General features: G+C 39.4%; 1 protein-coding gene across 1 annotated transcript in view; it reads right to left on the bottom strand.

Annotated features, from left to right (window-relative positions):
- stxbp6 (syntaxin binding protein 6 (amisyn)) overlaps positions 1-21,375 on the bottom strand; it is a 190,520-nt gene that overhangs the window by 7,796 nt on the left and 161,349 nt on the right. The window contains exon 5 of the mRNA XM_048600397.1: positions 11,925-12,082. Coding sequence (XP_048456354.1) covers positions 11,925-12,082 — 158 coding nt within the window. The remainder of the gene's footprint in view (positions 1-11,924; positions 12,083-21,375) is intronic.

Genomic DNA, 21,375 nt, shown 5'->3' with positions numbered 1-21,375 from the left:
ATGTGCTCATGCAAAGGTGAATGAGATCATATGTTTCAATTCAACTAACTTCAGTTGTTTCTTATTTAGATCTTTTCTTAAGGGGAACCTAGGTTTCAAGTCTTTCTTGTTCTTACTATTGGGCAACAAAATGTGAGCACCATTTAATCCCATCCTCATGGAACGTAATCATGATATTAATTATTGAAAAGTCAATACTTGTACATTGATTCTGTCAATCGAAAGAGATCGGTTGTGAAAAATATAACAGCACTCTCAAAGTACACTGTCATTCCAATGGTTCACACTGTGGAATAGTGAAACTGTTTTCTGTCTGTAACTGAACATGTGGTCCTATCAATAAAGGTTAAAAAAGAGAGGGGATGTCCAGCAGGAAGGAATGCATACTCAAGGCACACAATCCAGACCAGCTTAAGAGGGGAGTCAGCAGAGAATTGCGCATGGCTAAGGGGAGAAGATCAGAGGAGATGAAAAATACATGCAAAACTATAAACAAGGGGAAAGGTTAGCTTTTATAGCCCAGATTAGTTTTGCTGTGGATGTACCAGAGGAAGAGGGAATGACGAAGCCCCAGAGAAATGGCAACTTCAAAAGATACACATACCACAACCCTATTTACAATATCATAAATACTCTTGGAAAGTACAGATCAGAAGTTAGAGACAGAAGCCTAAAATTCTAGTCACTTAAGCATGTTATCGTTTGGCTTTATTTATTATTTCATGGCATTCATCCTGTCAGACCCAAGATTTCATGTTTCAACAAGATCACCTCGGATTCTTCTGAACTCCAGAGAATACAGACCAACTTTTGCTCAATCTCCCCTCACAAGTTAGGCGTCTCATCCCAGACTACGACCAGGAAGACAATCAAAATGGGTACGGCATATTGGATAGTAGTGCTGAGAAGGAGAGGTTAAGTGAAAGAAAATCCCTGATATTCACTTTATAAGTAACAATTTATTTATTTAACCCTAACAGTGAATATATTAACAGAATTACTAAGAAAACCGAACAATTACTCCCTAACTCCCAACTATTCCCGAACTGAACAAAATTCTACTGGTATGCTATTCCAATAAACACAAGTTCCACTTACATAACCCAAGTAGTAAGAAGAAAAAATAAATTAGAACTTAGTCTCTCAAAGTCCATGCAGAATGTGTCTCCCAGAATGCTCTGCCTGCTCCACTGTCTCGAGTCATAAAACACCTTTCTTACACTGATCCTGCTGTCAGGGATGTTTTCTCTACGAAGACTCTTAGTTAGAAGTGCCGTGGTACCTCATATGGATAAGATGGTGCTTTCTTAGAGAGTTTAGTGATTTCTTGAGAGCTGGGTGCTCATGTGTCAGGTGGTGGTTCATTATCACCAATTTTCAAAAACTCTCTCCCTCATATACCTTGGATGAATATTAATTTTCTTACAATAGCATTGGTCAAAACTATCAATTTAAATTCAATTGGCTTTCAATCGCTAAGTGCTCAGTTTAAATTAATTGGCTGATTCCAGCTAGCTGCCAAAACATCAAAAAGGTTTCCAATCACACAGCCAATTGATACATGTTTCAATGTTAGATCTGGCTGTACATCTTCAACTACATGCAGACAGTTTTTCCTCCCATATAAATCTAAGCTTAGAAAAGCACTTCATCTCTTAAAAGGAACCCCACACTCTACACAACTTCATAACATGTCTGAAATTCAAGGTTACTAACTGAATGGTACAGTAAGTTAAATATTGGTTTGTTAGTCTGACCTCAAGTTCCAGAGATGATGGGATGTAGGTTGTTTAGAAATTTTTAACCCAAGGATCCAAAGTGAAATTAGTTTGGACATTTAATTTGGTCTCTAGAAGGTTCAAGACTACAACACAAACCTGACCCTAATTGGCAATGTCACTCATAAAACGTCAGAAATCACACAACACCAGTGTATGATCCAACAAGTTTATTTGAAAACACGAGCTTTCAAAGCTTGTCCACCCCAGCCCAACACTGGCACCCCCGTATCATCGTTCATACAAGGCACGGAAACTTCGAATAGAAAATACCATGCTGATGCAAGTAAGGTGCACTTCAGTTAGGGGTTGAAGCACATTGGCTTGGTATTTACAGGGGTTTTGAGTGTAAGTTGTGTACTGTTTTCCCTCCCAATATTACTATTAAGAACACCAAAAGTTAAACCTTGTTCAATGAAGGGTAAATGGATTTTAAAGGCAATGTACTGGCTGCTGCTGGAAAACCTATCTGGCTTATATAAATTATGTTGAATGTGGTAAATGTCTCAACGATTTTTTTTGATATTAAAAGTTTTAATTTTTTTTTTTAAAAAGGTGACATTGCAGCTTCTACCTCAACCCCGGTCTACACTTTAATCTTTATATCACACAGTAAAATTTTAAGTGATATTAAGAGCACTTACTTCCTAATTCTTTAGGGCTGCATAGGCAACTTGGAAGACATTATTATTGTTTTCACTATTGCAATCAATGATCTGAACTCCCATTTAATTTGCTACAATCAACTGCAGGTTGACAGAAGGAAAATTCTTGCCACAGATGTGGCCAGATTAGATGAGTTTCTCCTCCATTTTCTGTTTGTTTCAATCTTTCAGCATCCACTGTATTTTGCTTTTAGTTTATTGTAATCAGTCTGTTTGACTTTGAATTTAAAAAAAAATGGTTTATTTCACCAAACAACCTACCATTTTCAGTATCCTTAGCATAATGGTATGTTTTAAAGTGATTTACATTATCACACCATTGTTTAATATTCACACAACACCTGTCAAAGATTGTTCCTTTAAGAATGTATTTCTGTCTCAGTTGATTTAGTTTAAACACCACTGGACTCCAGACTGCAAAAACAAACACCCAAAATTAGGTACACCAATACCAACTGGTTAGATTTTTATGGAAAATAGCCAAACATGAATGAGACCTGGTGTTGTTGCATGTATCAAATTCCAACATAAAATATTCCCAACACAAAGGTTTGCAATTGTAAATACGTCCAAGATTTAAAACAAGTTCCCCAGTAAGCACATCCAGAGCCACAAATCCATGTTGCAATATCTATCGTGTTTAATTAAGTGCATTTACTTATTCATTTAAATTCAATCTTAAAACATGGAGTGTTTTGCCATTTTTAAAAAGTCAAAATATTTCTCTTGTGGAACCATGCCGACATCAATTTTTCTCAACACTGACGCTAATTATTTCACAGCAGCAAAGCTAACTTGTGTTTAGAAATTTCAAGGGCAATGTGAAATTAACATAATTTAATTTCATGGGAATACAAATGTATTCTGGTGTAAAAAAAAGATTCATAGAGTACCTGTCAAACAGAATTATATTATGCCATAACTCTGACGCAAATATCTATTTCAGTAGCAAGAGACATTAAAACAAAACACTAAAATGAATTGCTCATGTGTTGCCCAAGTTGTCTTGAAATTAACTTCAAAGCAAACAAAAATGTAAAGCTTAAATTTAAAACTTGATATTACAGGTGAAGCCTCAACCTGATAAGGCAGCGTGTACTATCCAACAGCTAGGGACTCATCTCCTAGTGCTTTGCAGAGCAGTTCATTTGGTGGATCTCCAGGCCGAATTATAGTAAACAAATCGGAAATCATGAAGTTAGCATGCTAACTGCATGTTCTTGCCTCTTGGTGAGGCTGACGAGCAACAATTCTATTTCTCTAAATATGTCACTAACGTTTCTAAGCTCATCTGAACAATAAACATAACTTCAGATCAAAGCAAAGATCACGTGAAATGTGACAAAGACTCAAATATTTCAATGTAGGACCCCATCGTAGGACCGCACAAATTTGTCCAAATTGGGTAGTGTGCTTTGAATACCTACAAGTGGCTGAATGTCGGATTTCTTGGTGAAGACCATGGAAGCTGCTCTGTTGTCAAAATAAGTTTTATGCTTACCAAAAATGAAAATCGCACCATTACGGTGTATGCAGCCATTTAGCCTATTGCTTTTCAGAGGAGTGGGTGGGGTGAGGACTCAGTCAGGCAGAGACAGAAGTATATTCATTTGGGTTGATTGCAACTAGTCCTTCTACGAGAGAAAGGAGCTAACTGTTTGGCAAGTCTCTGCTCAGTGTTCTAGGTCTTTTCCACTCTTGTTTTAGCAGAGTATACAAATTGGTGGTAAAGTTAATAAAATATTTAAAGAGCAACATAAACAATTGAGTAACATAATTAAATAATTAAGACACATTCAGAATGTCAGGAGAGAGATGTCACGGTTGCAGCATGTAGAAGTTCCTGGAGGTCAACTTGGTCCAGAGCAAATACGTGGCACAGTGGTTAGCACTGCTGCCTCACAGAACCGGGGACCCAGGTTTGATTCCAGCCACAGGCCACTGTTTGTGCAAACTCCACATATTCTCACCGTGTCTGCGTGGGTTTTCTCCAGGTGCTCTAGTTTCCTCCCTTAGTCCAAAGATGTGCAGGGTAGGTGGATTGGCCATGGTAAATTGCCCATAGTGTCCAGGGATGGGCGGGTTAGCCAGGGTTATAGGGATAGAGTAGGGATGTGGGTCTGGGTGGGATGCTTTCTGGAGGGGCGGTGTAGACTTGATGGACTGAATGACCTGCTTCCACACTGTAGAGATTTTGTGTTCTGTCTGTGACAAGTGTTTGACATTCCGCTTCAACTCAAGATTTATGGGTTCGAGGCTGAACTACAGACACTGTGATGCATTAGGGAAGGTTATCCAGATTCTTGTACCAGGAGGCAGTGGATTGGGTCGTCTGATTTGGCCCACATTCAAGGACAGGAGAATATGATTATGAATGAGGCAAGTAAGAGGGCTCATTGGACTGTCAGCCTCTGCAATCGTCCAGCAGGTTTAAAGTTCTTTCAGTTTGTTGGATGAAAGGAAGGGCTGCAAGTTGGATGAATTAATTGACCATGACACAATGGTACTGAAAACCATTCAAGAGTGGGGTGCAAGAAGAATGTGGTGGTACCAGGGGACAATATAATAAAGGGTGATTGACACCATTCTCTGTTGAAAAGGATGGAAATCCAGATGGAGGTGTTGTTCTCCTATGTCTGGGGCTGGAGAATAACTTGCAGTGGGAGGATCCAGTACTGTGGTTGGGCATGAACCAGAGACATAGGCAGGATCAAGGGGCAGCTCTGCATAGTCAGTACAAGAAGCCAGATGTCAAATTAATATTCAGAACTTAAAAGGTCTTAAATCTCTGGACTACTACCTGAGCCACATGCAAATTGGGACATGGCAAATCAAATTATAGAATTTTAAAAACTAAATGGTCGATGCAAGGGATCAAATTTAGAAAGATGTGATAAATCAAAGAATAGAGTCGATACTGAACAGGAAGGTATTAATACAGGAAATCATAAACAGACTGTCCCAGGAAAGGACAGGGAATTAGGAATCCTTGAGTCAACTAACAGGTAACAATCACATGAGTTCCGTTCCTGTATTCACATTCAAAACAAAACAAATGACCTGAGAAGATAAACAGAATTGAAGTAGATTCTGGTCACCATTACAAAGACATGGTTGCAGGATGGCATGGATTAGGACTGAATCTTGAAGAGTGCGAGGCTTTAGTAATGACAAGATATTCTGAAAAGCTGGTGGGTGGTTCTGTTAATTTATAGTGAGGGATGACCCAAGTTCAGGAAACTAAGATGTGAAAACAGCTCGGAGAGAAATGGGAAGCGATAAAGACAAGAGGTTATTTGTGGGATTGGCGTACAAGCCCAACAGTAAGCACACACAATAGGACGGTGAATAAAGCAAGCAATAATGAAAGCTTGTCAGAAAGACATGGCAATAATCATAGGAAATTTAATATGATCATTGACTAGAAAACAGTTGGGCAAAGTTACTGTAGCTAAGGAGCTCACAGAACATTACCAAAATAGACTGTTAGAAAGTACTCTATACTAGGTCGGGTATTGCATATATAGAAACAATTAGCGAACTCCTAGATAGCAGTGGCCATTGTACAAGATAGGTACAGAAATGGGCCAAGACACGAATTTTAATAAGGGGAATTAGTGTATAAAGTGAATTGGCAAACAGGTTAAGAGAGATGTAGTAGCAGACATTTAAGGGGATATTTTAGAATACAGCGAACGGTTGTGTTATAATGAGTAAGTAAAATTCCGAACTATTCGTGGTTAACTAGAAATGTTAAAGATTAGTAACAAACTCAAAAACAGAGTATATAATTGTGTAATTACAGGTCGGAGGATTAGACAATTTTTTTTTAAAAAGACCAAAAATTAAAAAGTACAGAAAAATTAGAATACAACAGACAGCTCGGCAGAAATATAAAAACAGATTGTAAGAATTTCTTCAAATATTTAAAGAGGAGTTAAAGTAAACTAGTCCTATAAAAAGTCAGACTGAGACTGGAAAATAATAATGGAAAATAAAGGAAATAACAGAAGAATTAAACAGGTATTTTGCAACAGTCTTCAATATAGAGAATACAAGTCATATCCCAGAAGTAACAATAAATTAGGAATCGCAAAGAAGAGGGGAGCTTAGGGAAATTACAATTACCATGGAAGTAAATGATACAGACTACCTTGTTAGAACTGCAAGGTGACAAGTGCCTGTGTTGCGATTTCATATTTTCTGACATTTACGCTAGGACCACGTCTCTACCCTCTCAACAGAGCTGCACTGCCATGCCTTAAAAAATTACTTCCTCTACATTAACAACTCAACTTTGGATTATGACTTTATTATGTTGGTCCTGACTGTCTCTTTTACCTGATTTCCAGTTAAATCCAAATACAGCTACAACTTACAAAATGGTGTTATTTCTGAACTTAGTGAATTAAAGACAGTCCTTGATAGCACTTTCTCATAAAATAATGACTTTACACGTTACGTGATGTCAATGTTGCCTTTTCTCACTGTTTTGAACTTCGGGAAGCTGGTTCTGGAGTAGACGAACAGTGAAGAATAGCCCTCTCCATCTCCCAGGTAAATAATTATGACTGCAGTGGCTTGCCTAAAGATACAACATCTCTCATATTAACTATTCTTAGTATTTGGGCGTCATTAGCCAGACCAGCATTTATTGATCATTCCTAGATGCTCTGAAGTGATGAGCCATCATCTTCAAATTCTGCAATATCAATACTGTTTGATCGAGAATTCGAAGATTTTTGGTACTGTATTGTGTGTGTGTACACCAATGCCATCTCCTTGATCTATATTATACAAAAAGGAAATAAGTTCCGCCACACACCCCAACCCACAGGATGTATTTTCTGATATACGATGACATATTGATGAAGTGACTTAGTCTGACTGGCATCTCAAGCTGCTGTTAGGAACATATGGGTGACACTGTGGCTCAGCGGTTAGCACTGCTGCCTCACAGCGCCAGGAACCTGGGTTTGATTCTACCCGCGGGTGACTGTGTGTGGAGTCTGCACATTCTCCCCATGTTTGCATGGGTTTCTGCTGGTGCTCCAGTTTCCTCCTATAATCCAAAGATGAGTAGGTCAGTTGGATTGGCTGTGGGAAATTTGTGGTTACGGGGTTTGGAGGGGGCAGGGGTGGTCAGGGTGGGATGCTTTTTGGAAAAGTAGTGTGTACTTGATGGGCTGAATGGTCTGCTTCCACACTGTAGGGACTCTGATTCGACATGATGTACAACTTGTAGAAGTGATATTCCAATTTGCTAGGTGCAAATATTAGTGTCTGTTTATGTACAGGGCTTATTCTAAAGGGCTACAATGGGCCCTACGGAGCCATCATGTCACGATTTATTGCAAAGCACATTATTAGGAAAGCTCATGTAATTAATTTGCTGTGGTGTACACATCCCTGAAATTTATTCATTCATGAGGGAAATCTTTTTAAAAAGGTTAAAGAATTGGCCTTCAGAGCTGCAACAAAACCAAAGCAAATAAACAGACGGACAATTAGAAATATTATACAAAACAAGGGACGGGAACTTTTCAAAAACACGAACATTTAATTAAAGGATAATGGCATATTAATTGGAAACTGGATTACGAAGAAATATTGGAGCAACTTTCCACTATGTAGAGGCATTCATGACAGAATAAAAGTCGTAAAAGACTTATCTAAAGCTTTCAGTTAGGCCACAGCTGAAGTATTGAATGTACTTGGTTTCAGGTGTCCCATTATAGGAAGTCTCTCAACACAATGGAGAGATGCAATATAGATTCACTGGGATGTGACAAGGGTCAAGAGATAGTAGCTGCCAAGTACAACCCGTTGCCAATTGTGCTTGTATGTAATCAAAACAGCACATAATCATGAACTGCCTAAGGACATCACCTTTGGTCCTAAAAAGTGCCTAGTCTCTCAGTTTACCATGGAAAGGCAAGTTGTTTAAAAGGTATAAGCAATAGCCGAAGCCAGTGATTTCTCACTACAGTAGCACACAAGAGATGCTCAACACTAAAGCGTGTTCTTTCACACAAATGATTAATGTAGTAACATGTGTTACAGGGCCAGTGTGATGTGTGATAATATAGAGTGCACATTCCATAGATCTTACCAAACAGCAAATCTCTTCACTCTTCGGAATAAGGTATTGATCATACCCAATAAGCCTGGACTTGTAAAATTCAGTGTCCAATATTAGGTGCGCTACCACAGTTGGACATTTGCTACTAAGTCCTCAATGTGCGAAGACTGAAGCTGACAATCAAATTTAGAAGTTAGTTTGACTTGCAATATGGTGCACTTGCATTTACTGGAGGCTACATGTGATAATATACAGGGGCCTGTTCTCTGCAGGCAGAAAGAACACGTACACACAGCACCTGTTTTGACTCAACACAACAGATGATGGCCATTCTCTGGTTCATTTCTCAGAGAAATGCTTTTACCAGAGTCAACTTGCCTCATTTACTTAACTAAATCTTGGGAGTTCACTGTTCAATCATCATCAAGTACAATTTATGTTGCAATGCCTCAGACTCCACTTGCCAATGAATCAGCGCAGTCCCCTCTTACAGTACAAATGTTACTTCCCTCAATTAATGCAAGATGAAAAGTTTGGCAAAATGTAATTTTTAAAGCAATATTGAAGTATTAAACTGGTACAAGCTAACATGCACAACCTAGCAATGGAAATTTGCAAGGAAAATAACTGACACACATCTATACACATACAAAGCTACCACCCCAGCCACATCTTTCAGAGACTGGTGAGGTTACAGCTAATGTGTTTCCATTGTATATGCATAAAACAAACGTTTTAACAAAACGATCCTTCATGCTGCAAAGATCTCAATCTCAGATTCTAAATGCAATAATTAACAGTGTTCCATACAGGAGATGCACTGTGCTTTTACCCACTACAGTAACTCCTAAATGTACACAGCCTTAAACTACAGATTCCATATTCATTTACAAGGAATTCATTGTATCGGTGAATTAACATTTTCCTGACAATTCCTTTGATAGGTTTAAAAGTGTTCTCTCCATTGTAGCCTTCTCTCCCCATACAACAAGGCCTTCTTCGCTTTCACCAATCCTGTCATCATCTTCTCTCCTGCGGACCACTTGCATTCCCCTCTCCCAGCATCCATCCACCCTAGTAGATGGGATCTCAGAACAGGCAACAATTCCTTAATTCTAGTCTCAGCTAACGGCAGCAAACCCCACCAATCCTGGCCTCAGCTAATAGCAGCACCGCTGTCGCCAGCCCAATTCTGGCCTTGTAATTAACAGACAAGAGAGGAACAACAGGAGATTTTTCCATCGACAGCAAAAATCAGGGAAAAGTGGCTGCAAATGGAGGAGCAGCAGCTCCTCGCCATCTTTTTCAACTCAAATGATGGAGGTGACTTTTCTCTGACTAGTCATCCCCAGCTACCCGACCAACTAGATCGTGTCATTCAATTGGGGGATTTTCAGGGTGGTTTTGCCATTTGCCTTGGTGTACTTTGAGCTCATCACTTGTGAACTCATTGTACAGGGCAGAAAGAGAGCATTAAGCTTGTGGACAGATTTTCCTCAACCCAGTACTCTGCAAGTGTTAGCCAACATACCACCGAATGTTCCCCCTCATCTTCCCCAAAATGCTTCAAACAAAAAAGGCAAATGTTGAGCTGTCAACAAAATTACCTGCTCCCTTACCTGTAGGAAAACATACAGCTTTGATTTACACAATTGGGTGTGTCGGAAAGATGGTAATAAGATGAGGAATGAAAGGAATGATGTGCCAATAGTTCTATAGTAAAGCCAAAATTAAAATGGACAGCAAGTTCAGAAGGCTGATGAGGCTAAGTAAATGACCCTGTATTGTCACAAAAGGGAGGAAACCGCTTCAAGGGCATGGTTTCAACACCAAGAGCAATTAGGCAGCTGCACTTCAAATCAACATAACCAGGGATTCTGCTAAATTACCAGTAATTACTAAACTACAGAGTGAAACAATCTGCATTTCTCCATCAAGGCCCTCACACATACCAGTACTCCTATTTAAGTGAATGATAACATGAAAAAATTAACAATGGGTGATAGGATTTTTAAAAAATATATATATAATTTATGGGGTGTGGGTGTCACTGCCAGGACCAGCTTTTTAATACCCATTTCTAATTCCCCTGGAGAAGGCAGGAAGAGCTGCCTTCTTGAACTATTGCAACGCCTGGGATATAGGAGAAACCATAGTGCGGTTAGAATTGAGGTCTAGTGACAACAAATGACCGATAATATAGTTCCAAGATGTTCAATTTGAGGGGGAACTTGCAGGTCATGGTGTTCCCATTGCATCTGCTGCTCCCTTGTCCTTCTAGATAATAGAGGTCAGAAGTTTCCAAGGTGCTGTCAAAGAGCCTTGTTGAGTTACTGCAGGGCATCGAGTAGATGATAGACTGCTCCCTTGAGCAATGAAGGGAGTGAATAGCGGTTGTGGATGTGGTGCCAAGTGAGTTGCTTTGTGGTGGAGGGCGTCAAGCTTTCACAGCAAATTAAATAAACTGCCAACAAATGCGGGAGCAACAATAGATAAAATTAGCTCATTTTTCCCTTTGTATTTGGTAGCCTCCTCACAAATAACAATACTCTCATACAAAATAAACTTTTAGTTACTGACTAGTCTAATTCCTGGTCTCACAATAAACTGTACCGTAAGTGCACCAGATTGACCCATGATCAATTTCTCAAAAGTATAACTTTTAATATTTTAAGTGTCAATCCCTAAATGCAATATTTTGCATAATTATCTTATTGAAAGGCACAAAATCCAGAGGGAATCTAATAGGGTGAATACCTGGAGGATGTTTCCTCTTGCGGAGAAGACGAGAACAAGGAACGCGGTTTAAGAATAAGAGATCTCCCTTTTAGGACTGGGATGAGGACATTTTTCCTGAGGACGATTAGGCTGTGGAATTCTATTCCCTAGAAAGCCACGGCAGCTGGGGCACGAGATCAATAGATGCTTAGTCTAGAACCAAATATGTTTATTCCTGCTGTATGTGCAAACGTGTTTGGAAAGAGATTGCAAAAAGTTGGATAGTTTCAAGTTTTATTATCGTGGAATGAAACTGCACAATTTCTAAATATTGCATTTGAAAATACATATTGCAGTTGATTTATTCAAGGCTGAGTTGGCAAGATGTTTGACCAACAAGGGAGCTAAGGATAACGAGGTGGCAGACAGGAAAGTGGAATGAAGACCAAAATCTGATCAGCGATGATCTTAGTGAGTGGTGAAGCAGACTTGAAGAGCTAATGACCAACTCCTGCTCCCACATTCTATGATCCAATACTGGACTCAAAATGAGTATTTCTTAAATCAACAAAGAAAAAACCCAAAGGGACACATGGGGCAAAAGGCACAGTAATAACTAAGAAAATAATTGAACTAACAAAATCTAAAGTATCTTGAAATGAAGATTTTGAGGTTGCTCACCTTGTGTGCAGTTTCAGCAAATTGCTGGGAGCTGTTCATCATTTCTGCAGTCTGTTTCTCAGCTCGGCCTAACCTCTCACCCCGTTCATTCAAGGCCTGGCTGGCTTTCTGGACTGCACTAGTAACACTGTCTGCAGCTGAATTCAAGATACTATTTCCTGGGAGAGAAGAGGATTTTAAAAATAAGTTAGCTTTCTGATTTGTCAAACAAACAATGTATCAAGGTGGCAGGCACATAACAGGTGGCATTCATATTGCATGTTTTACGCTAGAAATCTCCCAGTGCACATCAGAAATGGAAACAAAACTGTTGAGAATAACAAATTGAACAAAATCACATCAGTCCAAAGATTGGATGGAAACGCATCGTCTTTGTTTTACTCTGATCTACACTTCATATTGTCATAACAATCTTTCCCACTTACATATTGTTGGCTGAAGACATTCTGGTAATACTGCCTGGTACTAATTCTGACTGTTCCTCCTTTAGCTTTAACCTCTCCTCTTCAGAGACTTAGCTGAGATCACCCACAAGTGGTTGTTGAAATGATGGGAGGTATTTTCTGTGCAAAATACTCGGGGAAAGGAAATGAACACACTTACAATGTGGACCTCTTGCCAAGTAACCATACTCACTGGGGTGTGCTTGTGTGAAAACTAAACAAAGAGAGGATCCGCCTCAGCTGTGGTCTGTACTGCTCTACTACAATTCTGTATTCTACCAACATCTAGACTAATAGGAAGAACAAACACGTGAATATGAAAATGGTGCTGATGTCCAAGGAAGCACGTACCAGTGAAGGATGGTGTCTTTAGGAGAGAAGACAAAGGATCTTATGATGCCCCACTTAGACTTGTTGCTTTATGCTGCGTTATTATTATAAATGCTCCAAAGAAATCTGGGGTACTTAAAATGTCAAAAGGACAACTACTCAGTTGTGGGCTTGAATTAACATTTTCTTGTACTCACTGAAGGGTATAAGGAAGCATATTATTATGCTTCATCTAGAACCAAAAGGTATTTATTCCAGCTCTATTGCAAGTGCGTTTGGAAAGGTATTTGCAAATATTCAAATATTATTCTGAATGATACCTGCACCACGATGGAATAAAACTAAAAACAATTTCGACTTATTTACATTTGAAAAGTACAGATTGTGATTGATATTTTTAACATGTTTGGAAATTATTGTTCAGCAATCTTTGCAACTTTCACTAAACTGTAAAACCAACATATTCCACAAAACTATCACTGTTGAAAGCAGAACACTCAGCAGGCTGCCAGACTTGGTGAATGTTTCCAGCCTTTTCTATTTTTATTGGCATTCATGGACTTGTTCGAGGAGAGAACTCATACTCTTTTCTCAGTAATGGCATATTTACAAAATACTCTGGGAGCAAAGTATGAATCAGACCTTCCCACTCCTTGGGCCAAATTCAGGACCTGGGGAATTTCCTTCTGATCTCTCTGAAGAGTCATCTAGACTCAAAACGTTAGCTTGCTCTCTCTCTTTGGATGCTGCCTGTCCTGCTGTGATCTCCAGCATTTTCAGGACAGATGATTCCAGCATCTTCAGTAATTTGCTCTTACCTAGTATCTCAAAATTGTTTATCGAAAGACTAAACATGTCAACACTAGGTGGCAGAATATTCCATAAATTTATTGTCCCAAATTTGAAGGAATTAATCTTGGAATTGCACTCAATGATGACACCAGTGACTGGAATGTTTTGCACCAATTCTCAAATTAAAAGTCAGGAAAATCCTGACATCTGTGGATCCTATCATGGCTTTTTAAATTCAGGGATGGAAATAGCTGTTCATACAGAAAATAAATGGTTAATAGGCTTACTCGAGTCTCAGTGGATAACCTGCTGAAAAAAAATCTCAAAAACTCCAACTTTTAATGCTTTTCAGCCCCACCTCAAGCGCAGACAAGTGAACATTTCTGAAAAGAACAGTATATTCCATAGGAGCACAGTTGGCTGTTACAGCTGCAAACTGCATTGGAATTTCTTTCATCCTAGCCTCCAGAGGATGATGAATCATGCTGCATTATGATTCCACAGATATCAGCAACATTCCCCTCTTCTCTACCTCCCACAAACAAGAATTCTTCACGTATGAGGCCAGGCAGTCATCATGGGCTCGTTGGTCAACCTTTGCTTTTAATTAAAAGGACAATTAAATTGAAAACCTCAAACTACATAAAAAGGGCAGCTGGGAGGAAAAAAAAGACAACCTTCCTGCTTTTAACTACTGAATGATGTTGGAAACAACTGTCACTATGATCTTCAGTGGAATATTAAATTTAAACTCCAGTACGTGCCAAATTTCAAATCCTAGTCAGCAATTACTGATCGATTTCTCTTCCTGGGTTAGAATTAGCACCAAAATCTGAAATATACAATGGCTGCAGTGACAAGTGCATCTTATCCAGCTAGCAATCCAAACTAGGTTTCAAGACAGTATGTGCACCTTTACTTTAAATATGGACATGATACGTTATGACTTTCTTCTTCCGATATTTTGGAAGGATTATTGTAGTTTGGCATACTTACCTTTCACCCGGGCTTTTGTTTTTAAGTGAAGGTGCTTTATTTCAATTTGCGTTTAATACAGAGTGCTTGCTAAGCAGCAATGGAAGAATAAAATAGGCTGAATCATATTTGACAGTGAACTGCAGATTGCAAATCAGATCAGAGTCTTTTCAAATGGTTGTATTTCCTAAGTTGTCAGCCGAGGGTCAGTTGGTAGCACTTTAGCCAGAGTCTGTAAGGTCGTGGACTTTGGTCCCAAGGCAGACAGGCATAAAATTAAATCTGACAGTTCAGAGTAAAGAGGGAATGCTGTAATGCCGAAGTGCTGTCTTCTGGATGAGATATTAAATAGAGACCTAGTTTGCTCTCTCAGATTGCTGTAAAAAATACATTCCACTGCATTGACAACAGGTTAGTTATCCACAGTGTTCTACTAATATTTATCTAAATGCAATAAACAGATGATCTGGTTATATTATATTACTGTTTGTGGTGCACAAATTGGCTGCTGTTTCCAACCATATGCAGTGTCTGTAAAGCACTTTGGAACGTCCTGAGGTTACGAAAGGTGCTATACAAATTTAAATTAATCAGCTACAACTAATCAATGTTTTTAGTCTCTTTTACAGATGTTCTCTGCTGGATTTCAGAAATAAGGGGAGAGATATTCAAAAGAATTTTGATTTAATTTTTAGAATACACAAAGCTTAAAAAGTGTCAATTTGCTTGCCTGCAAGACTGGAGGACTCATGTTTTACCTCTCATTGCTAAGTTTAGTTTATTCAATAACTGATTGTAATAACTTCATTTACAAAAAAGTCCTAATGATAATTTCACTCCATTGCTGGATAAAGAGTAACGCATGTACGTCAACTGAGCAACATAAAGCGATGCAGCAGGAAGGTTAACTGCACTGCAGACAAATTCACTATGAATGATACATCTGCTGCAGGTAACGTAAACTGTGCTTTAATGCAATGCTACCAGTGACAAATAAAACTGGATTAATCCTTTGTTAGAGTAACTCAACATTAGATGGGTTAACTTAGCATCTAAAACTCAAATTTATTTTAAGATGAAATCAGGACATCAAATTGTGATTTTCAACTGGCATAAGCATTAATACAGAAGTACATTCATTTCTTTAAAATAGATGCTATAATTCTGTGCATAGTAATACCATTTTATAAATTTGAAATCAAGTTGCATTAAATTGCAACATGAAAAGCAGTTTTGCATGACTAGCAGGAAACAACATTCATGGGATAAAGGACACAGTGCCTGATCAGCTAAATATAAAAATCAAGTCTTTTCTCCCAACCCCCATCTACATTTTGGGAATAGCCAATTGAAAGTATTTGTCTGTCTGTGCTTAGCAGCAGCATTACATGACAACACTGTACTTACAATGACAGCATAGGATGGAAGCAGTCAACTGCTGACAAATATTAATACATACTGCGGAACCTTGCTTCGGGCTAAAGCACATCATTTCTGAAGCATGGTATTTTTAAAGCACTAGCTTCATGTAGAGATTTCTGGTCAATTCTCTTGTCCAATTACAGTCGCAGAAAGCACCACACAGTGATTTTCTAGGAGCTATAGAAATAGAAGTTGTTGTTTTCATAGGTTCTGCTACTATTGCTTAAGCACAAACACAAAATGTGCAAAATGAATACCAGTCACTGTCACGTCTGCTCCTTGGTTAACAAAAATCTAATTCACTGAGTACATCAAGTTACAGCATGGGAGCACAAGAAAGTGTGTCACTCCAAATCTGGAGTCCAAAGCAAATCTATTTCTTAGATTTTTCCCCTCCCTCCACTACTATCTCTGTTACCTTCTTTTTGGGATTGGTCATCATGATTCACACATCCTCTTTTGTATATTACTCAGGCTTTGATCATTCAATGTGCAACAGTAACAGTTTTCTAGAAGAGGAAATATAGCTGCAAGGTGCAGATCACATCCAGGCAGTCCAAGGATGAGCTGCCAGACAACATACAGGACCAGAAACCAAGATGATGCTCCGCTGCTTACCCTAGTGATACCTTTCCTTCATCTTGGCTTATTTAACTAATAGCACAATCCAATTCTACTTTGGACAAATGTATGCTGGCTACTTAATTTAGTACCAGCATATGCCAAATTCTTCAGTATTCAAATTGCACTTCAAATGCAATTTCACAGCTGTTGCACTAAGTAACATAAACTTGAAAAATCCATTTGAATCCAAACATATGTACTGTTAAGTAACCAGGACTGATTCATATACACTAACCTCCTGCTAATTTAAAATTTTGACAGGCAGTGCAATATCCTAAAAGCTAATAAATCTGGCGTCTTCTTCTGGCATTGACAGCATCAGCCTGCTCAAACTAAATAGAACAAAGAGATGAACAAGTTAACTTTTATGTATGTCTTATGATAATGATATTTGCCATTTAGATATTAAATACCACGAACCTCCACTACAGTAATGCCAATGATCATTGAACTAAAAGAGTTGGTTAGCTGCTCAGTGCATTTTCAATTCATCAATGTCTTCTGATGTCATATTCAATCAAAATATCAGATCCAAGTTCCATAATGCATTTTTAAAATCTGAATTAAGTTAAGTGAAAACTCAGATACTGAAGAAAGATACTAAGATGTCAGCTGTGTTTCAGTGGTAACACATCCACCTCTGAAGGAGGAGACTGTGGGTCAAAGTCTCGTTTCAAAGATATGTATGTTATCTAGATTGACACTTCAATACAGTATTTGAAGTGCTTACTGTTGGATTTGCTGTCTTTTGGAGACAAGGTTAAATTGTGGGTCTTCACCGACAGGCAAAGATTTCTATTTTGAAGAAGAGTCTGACCTCTTCTCTGGTGTCCTAGCCTACAAGTAATCATCAATCAATATGATACGTTATCTGGCATTACTTAATTGTTGCTCGTGCAAAATTATCTGCAGCACTTCTTTTAAGATTTACTATGCTTCAAGTTGGTTGTGAAGAGCTTCGGGGCATCCTGGAAGTATTTCATTCTGCCGTCACTGCATGTGTAGTTTACTCTAAAAATTCCTTTTATATTCCACTGACTTGCTAATTCAAAAGGTGACACCTGGAGTATCAGTTGCTATGGAGTTTCTTATTCTGTACCTCTATCCTTGGCCATCTGCTCCACGCTTTGCCCCTTCTCTCCCAATCTCCCTTTGTTGTTTAATTTCCCCTGGCTCAAATAGTGGGTACACATTAGCCCTTATAACAAGATAACCACTCAGATAAAATGCCATTGCCCAGCAGCACCTTTTTTCACTCCAATTATGCCAGCTCTGTATTTTCCCCCAAATTTGACTTGCAAATTTTTCCCATTCTCGGGGCATCAGGACTACATTGTTATTCAGGTGTTGCTGGTCACCTGCTTGGTTGCTTACATTTTGAATCAACTTTAATCAGCATTCAGCCCTGTACCGCTGCTGTTCCCCCAGCTTCTCTGGGACTTGCTGGCTGGTTCGCCCAACTTTCCAGCTGTCTCTTGCAACTAGGCTGAAGCACATTTCTGGGCCACTTCTGAATCTTATGGCATCTCCCAACGACCAGTTATTTTGTATCCCCCAACAGACTTTTTTTTTCTTATACCTCCTGGATCTTCATTCCAACATATTCCTCCATTAGCAATCCTCCAATATGCCACCCTCTAAACAGATCTCAGCTTCATTTGTCAGCACACCTATCTCCAAATCTGGATAGAAATTAGGGCTCCATGCAGATTCTCCACATCAACTTTAATCCCACCACTGGATACTATGCCACTGTTTCTGCATTATTATTGTTTACATCCAGAATACATTTCCTTTTAATTGCTATGTAACCAGGCCTTCTCAATTGGAGTTTTCAGGTGTTTCCATTTTCCTTCTAACCATTTTTAACTTCCGTCTTTACCTCTCTGTCATTGTACCTCCTGTTCTTCCCTCTCCTTGCAAAAACACTGCCCTCCCAAGTCCCTTCACTAACCTTTCAGCACTCCTAATGTCATCTCAGGCTCAATTCCCTGAGATAACTAACTTTGCTTTGTGCCTCAGCCGCATTCTCCACAGGATTTATAGAGGTATTCTTCACTATGTTGTGAGCAGTAACCCCAACTTCTCCATTGTACTCCTCACTCCTCTTCTGGCAGGAGCTGATCTTGCCCCAAACTCCTCCTTATGCAATTCTCCCTTCCCACTGCTGACCCTGCAGTCTCTGCTAGTGGTGCAATAGATACCAACCCCACCTCGCAGCATCTCCATCCAGAATGTCTTTTCATTTGTAAACAAGCCCCCAGGATCTTATAGTTAAAGACTGGAGGGAAGGCAGGAGAATTGAGTTAATAAACATATCAGCCATGATCAAATGGTAGAACAGACCCAATGGATTGAATGGCCTAATTCGAATAAGACTAGAAGATAGAGGAGTCATGTTAGGGTTTGCATAGAAAACTGGCCAAGGGGATCTGAAAACGTCCTGCTAACTGACACCTCCCCTCCTAGCTGTACCTGCCATCTCCTACCGCTCCCAGACTGCTGTGCTGTGACCATCACCACCACACCCTTTTATCCTTCGTGATTTCAAGTATCTCAGCTTACCAAGCCCTGGGTTCACTGTGCCTCACACATCAATTGCATCCTCTACCCAAAACCACTTTCGTCCCCTTGCTCTGTTCCATGGCCTTGTTACTTTCATTATCCAAAGATATTGACATCTCTGTTCACTTCCATTTTCCAAGTATTTACTGTGCAACACAAGACTTCAATAAACAGCTATTACAGCAATAATTAACCTCCCAAAAGTCTACCATATGAAAACAGATGGATGTATTATGAAACCATGGAAGTCCTGATGCACAACGAACAAGCATCAACAATTTATCCGGCACGCCTATTATCAGTGCGTTGTTTTAGAAAATAAGTAACATTTGTTCTCAGAAAGAATGGTAAACAAACCCTCAGGTGAAGTCAGGCTGGTGCAATGGCCATCAGACACCATGACTGGCAGTCCCATAGTCATGATAGCCAAGTGGGTTTAGACTGGTGATTGACAGTTTTGAAGTTAGCCACCAAAGCTAAGGTATGTTAACAGAGATCGTTGAGGATGAAGGAGCCAAAGCAGCGAGACGAGCCACCACCATCTTGAGGAAAGACCAGGAGTACACCAGAAACAAATACAGCTGCCACTAAAGACTGCCACAAATATCTGGAAGATACCTGGGATGTGGGAGTGCACGGCCTCTACGCTTCCATCCTATAGAATGGCTTCAGAATCAGTGAAGCATTCTTAACTGTCATAGTTAAATACACTATTTAAAGAATTTATCATATCTAAACTGCTGCATCTTAAACTCAAAAATTGGGATAAAATCATTTACCGCCTATATTAGACAGCTGCAACCATGAACCCCTAAAATCAACACTTGTATCACTCTCCACCCCAAGATCCCTGCTGTGTCCATTCAAAGATAAAGCTACATTTCAATTCACTTACAACTGCATTTTCAAAATCTTATCCTTACAGCTTTCCATTAATCACATAATTTCAGCCAATAACAATTCACTCAACCACACATCAGCTCAACCCTACCTTCGATGCTCTATATAATTTTCCGAAATGACTACTGCTGGTACCTTGTGGTAGTTGCCACCTCCACCACTGTCATATTGGTAAGGTTGTTTGAGGGAATTTGCTGTCTCTAATCCTCTTTTGCCTTGGTCTAAAAATGATTAGTGGTAGAAGATACACCACCATAAAGTACCTACAGAGGGCATTTTTGAGTAATAATGCAGCTTGTTGTATAATAACAATAAACAAAATGCCATTACTAGGAGTTTGGGAGCTGGAACAGATGTCTCTACTGCCTCCAAAAGCTAGAATCAAACCCACAAAGTGTGAGACATCAATAGAATAGGGAATTATCACAAGCTGAATGTTAACTCTTTATAAAACACCTTAGTCTCCATGAAACTTATGCTCTCCTCCTCGCTCCTCCCTGGAGCAATTTCCTCAAGTCCAAAGAGTGCAGAGTTGAATGGATATTGGAAACAACTGTTTGAACTATTCATGGCCAGATGTGGCTTGACCATACAGCATATACAGTCCTGCTCATCTGCCAAAACTGCTCGCTATGCCAGGATCATCCTACAATACAAATATAACCTCTAGTTTCTTGTGTGCTGGAAAAGCATTTTCTTAACCAACCACTTCCATGCCCCTCCACCTACAAGTGTAAGGAGAGCATGAATATCAATGTTACGAAGATCAAGGCCATTCAATCAGCTGCCTCTGCCACTTCCTTGTGACAATGGGAAGGTCTCCCTCCTCAGCCTTTGACTGGTCTGCAACCTTTGAACCTATTAACCACACCATCCTTCAATACCTCTCTATGGGTGGAACTGTATTTGAATGCTGTCATTTTCATCGAACAAGTCATTGCCAGACAACTATCTACAATGGTTTCTCCCCCACTCCTGCATCATTAAGACTTGTACCTTCAAAGGATCTAATTCTGGTTCCCTGCCATTTCTTACCTGTAGTTATTTTAATCAACCTGTTCAGACACATTCTAGCCTATTTCTGGGGTTGGTTAGTTCATTTGCAATGTACAGTAATGCCAACATCATGGGTTCAATTCCTGCACCAGCTGAACTTACCATGAAGGGCTCTTCTTCTTAACCTCTCCCTTCGCCTCATGCATGGTGACCCTCAAGTTAAACCACCAGTCAGCTCTTTCTAACGAGAGAGTAGCCCAATAATTCGCTAAGACTACTGTGACGTTACTTTTATGACACATCTGGGGCAGTTGAGATTTGAACCCAGGCCTCTTTACTTACTCAAGAGACAACAAGGTGCAGGGCTGGATGAACACAGCAGGCCAAGCAGCATCATAGGAGCA

The sequence above is a fragment of the Rhincodon typus genome, chromosome 8, assembly GCF_021869965.1.
Source record: "Rhincodon typus isolate 14 chromosome 8, sRhiTyp1.1, whole genome shotgun sequence".
NCBI lineage: Eukaryota > Metazoa > Chordata > Chondrichthyes > Orectolobiformes > Rhincodontidae > Rhincodon > Rhincodon typus.
The sequence above is the reverse complement of the archived record's forward strand: the minus strand, read 5'-3'. Positions and strand labels throughout refer to the sequence as shown.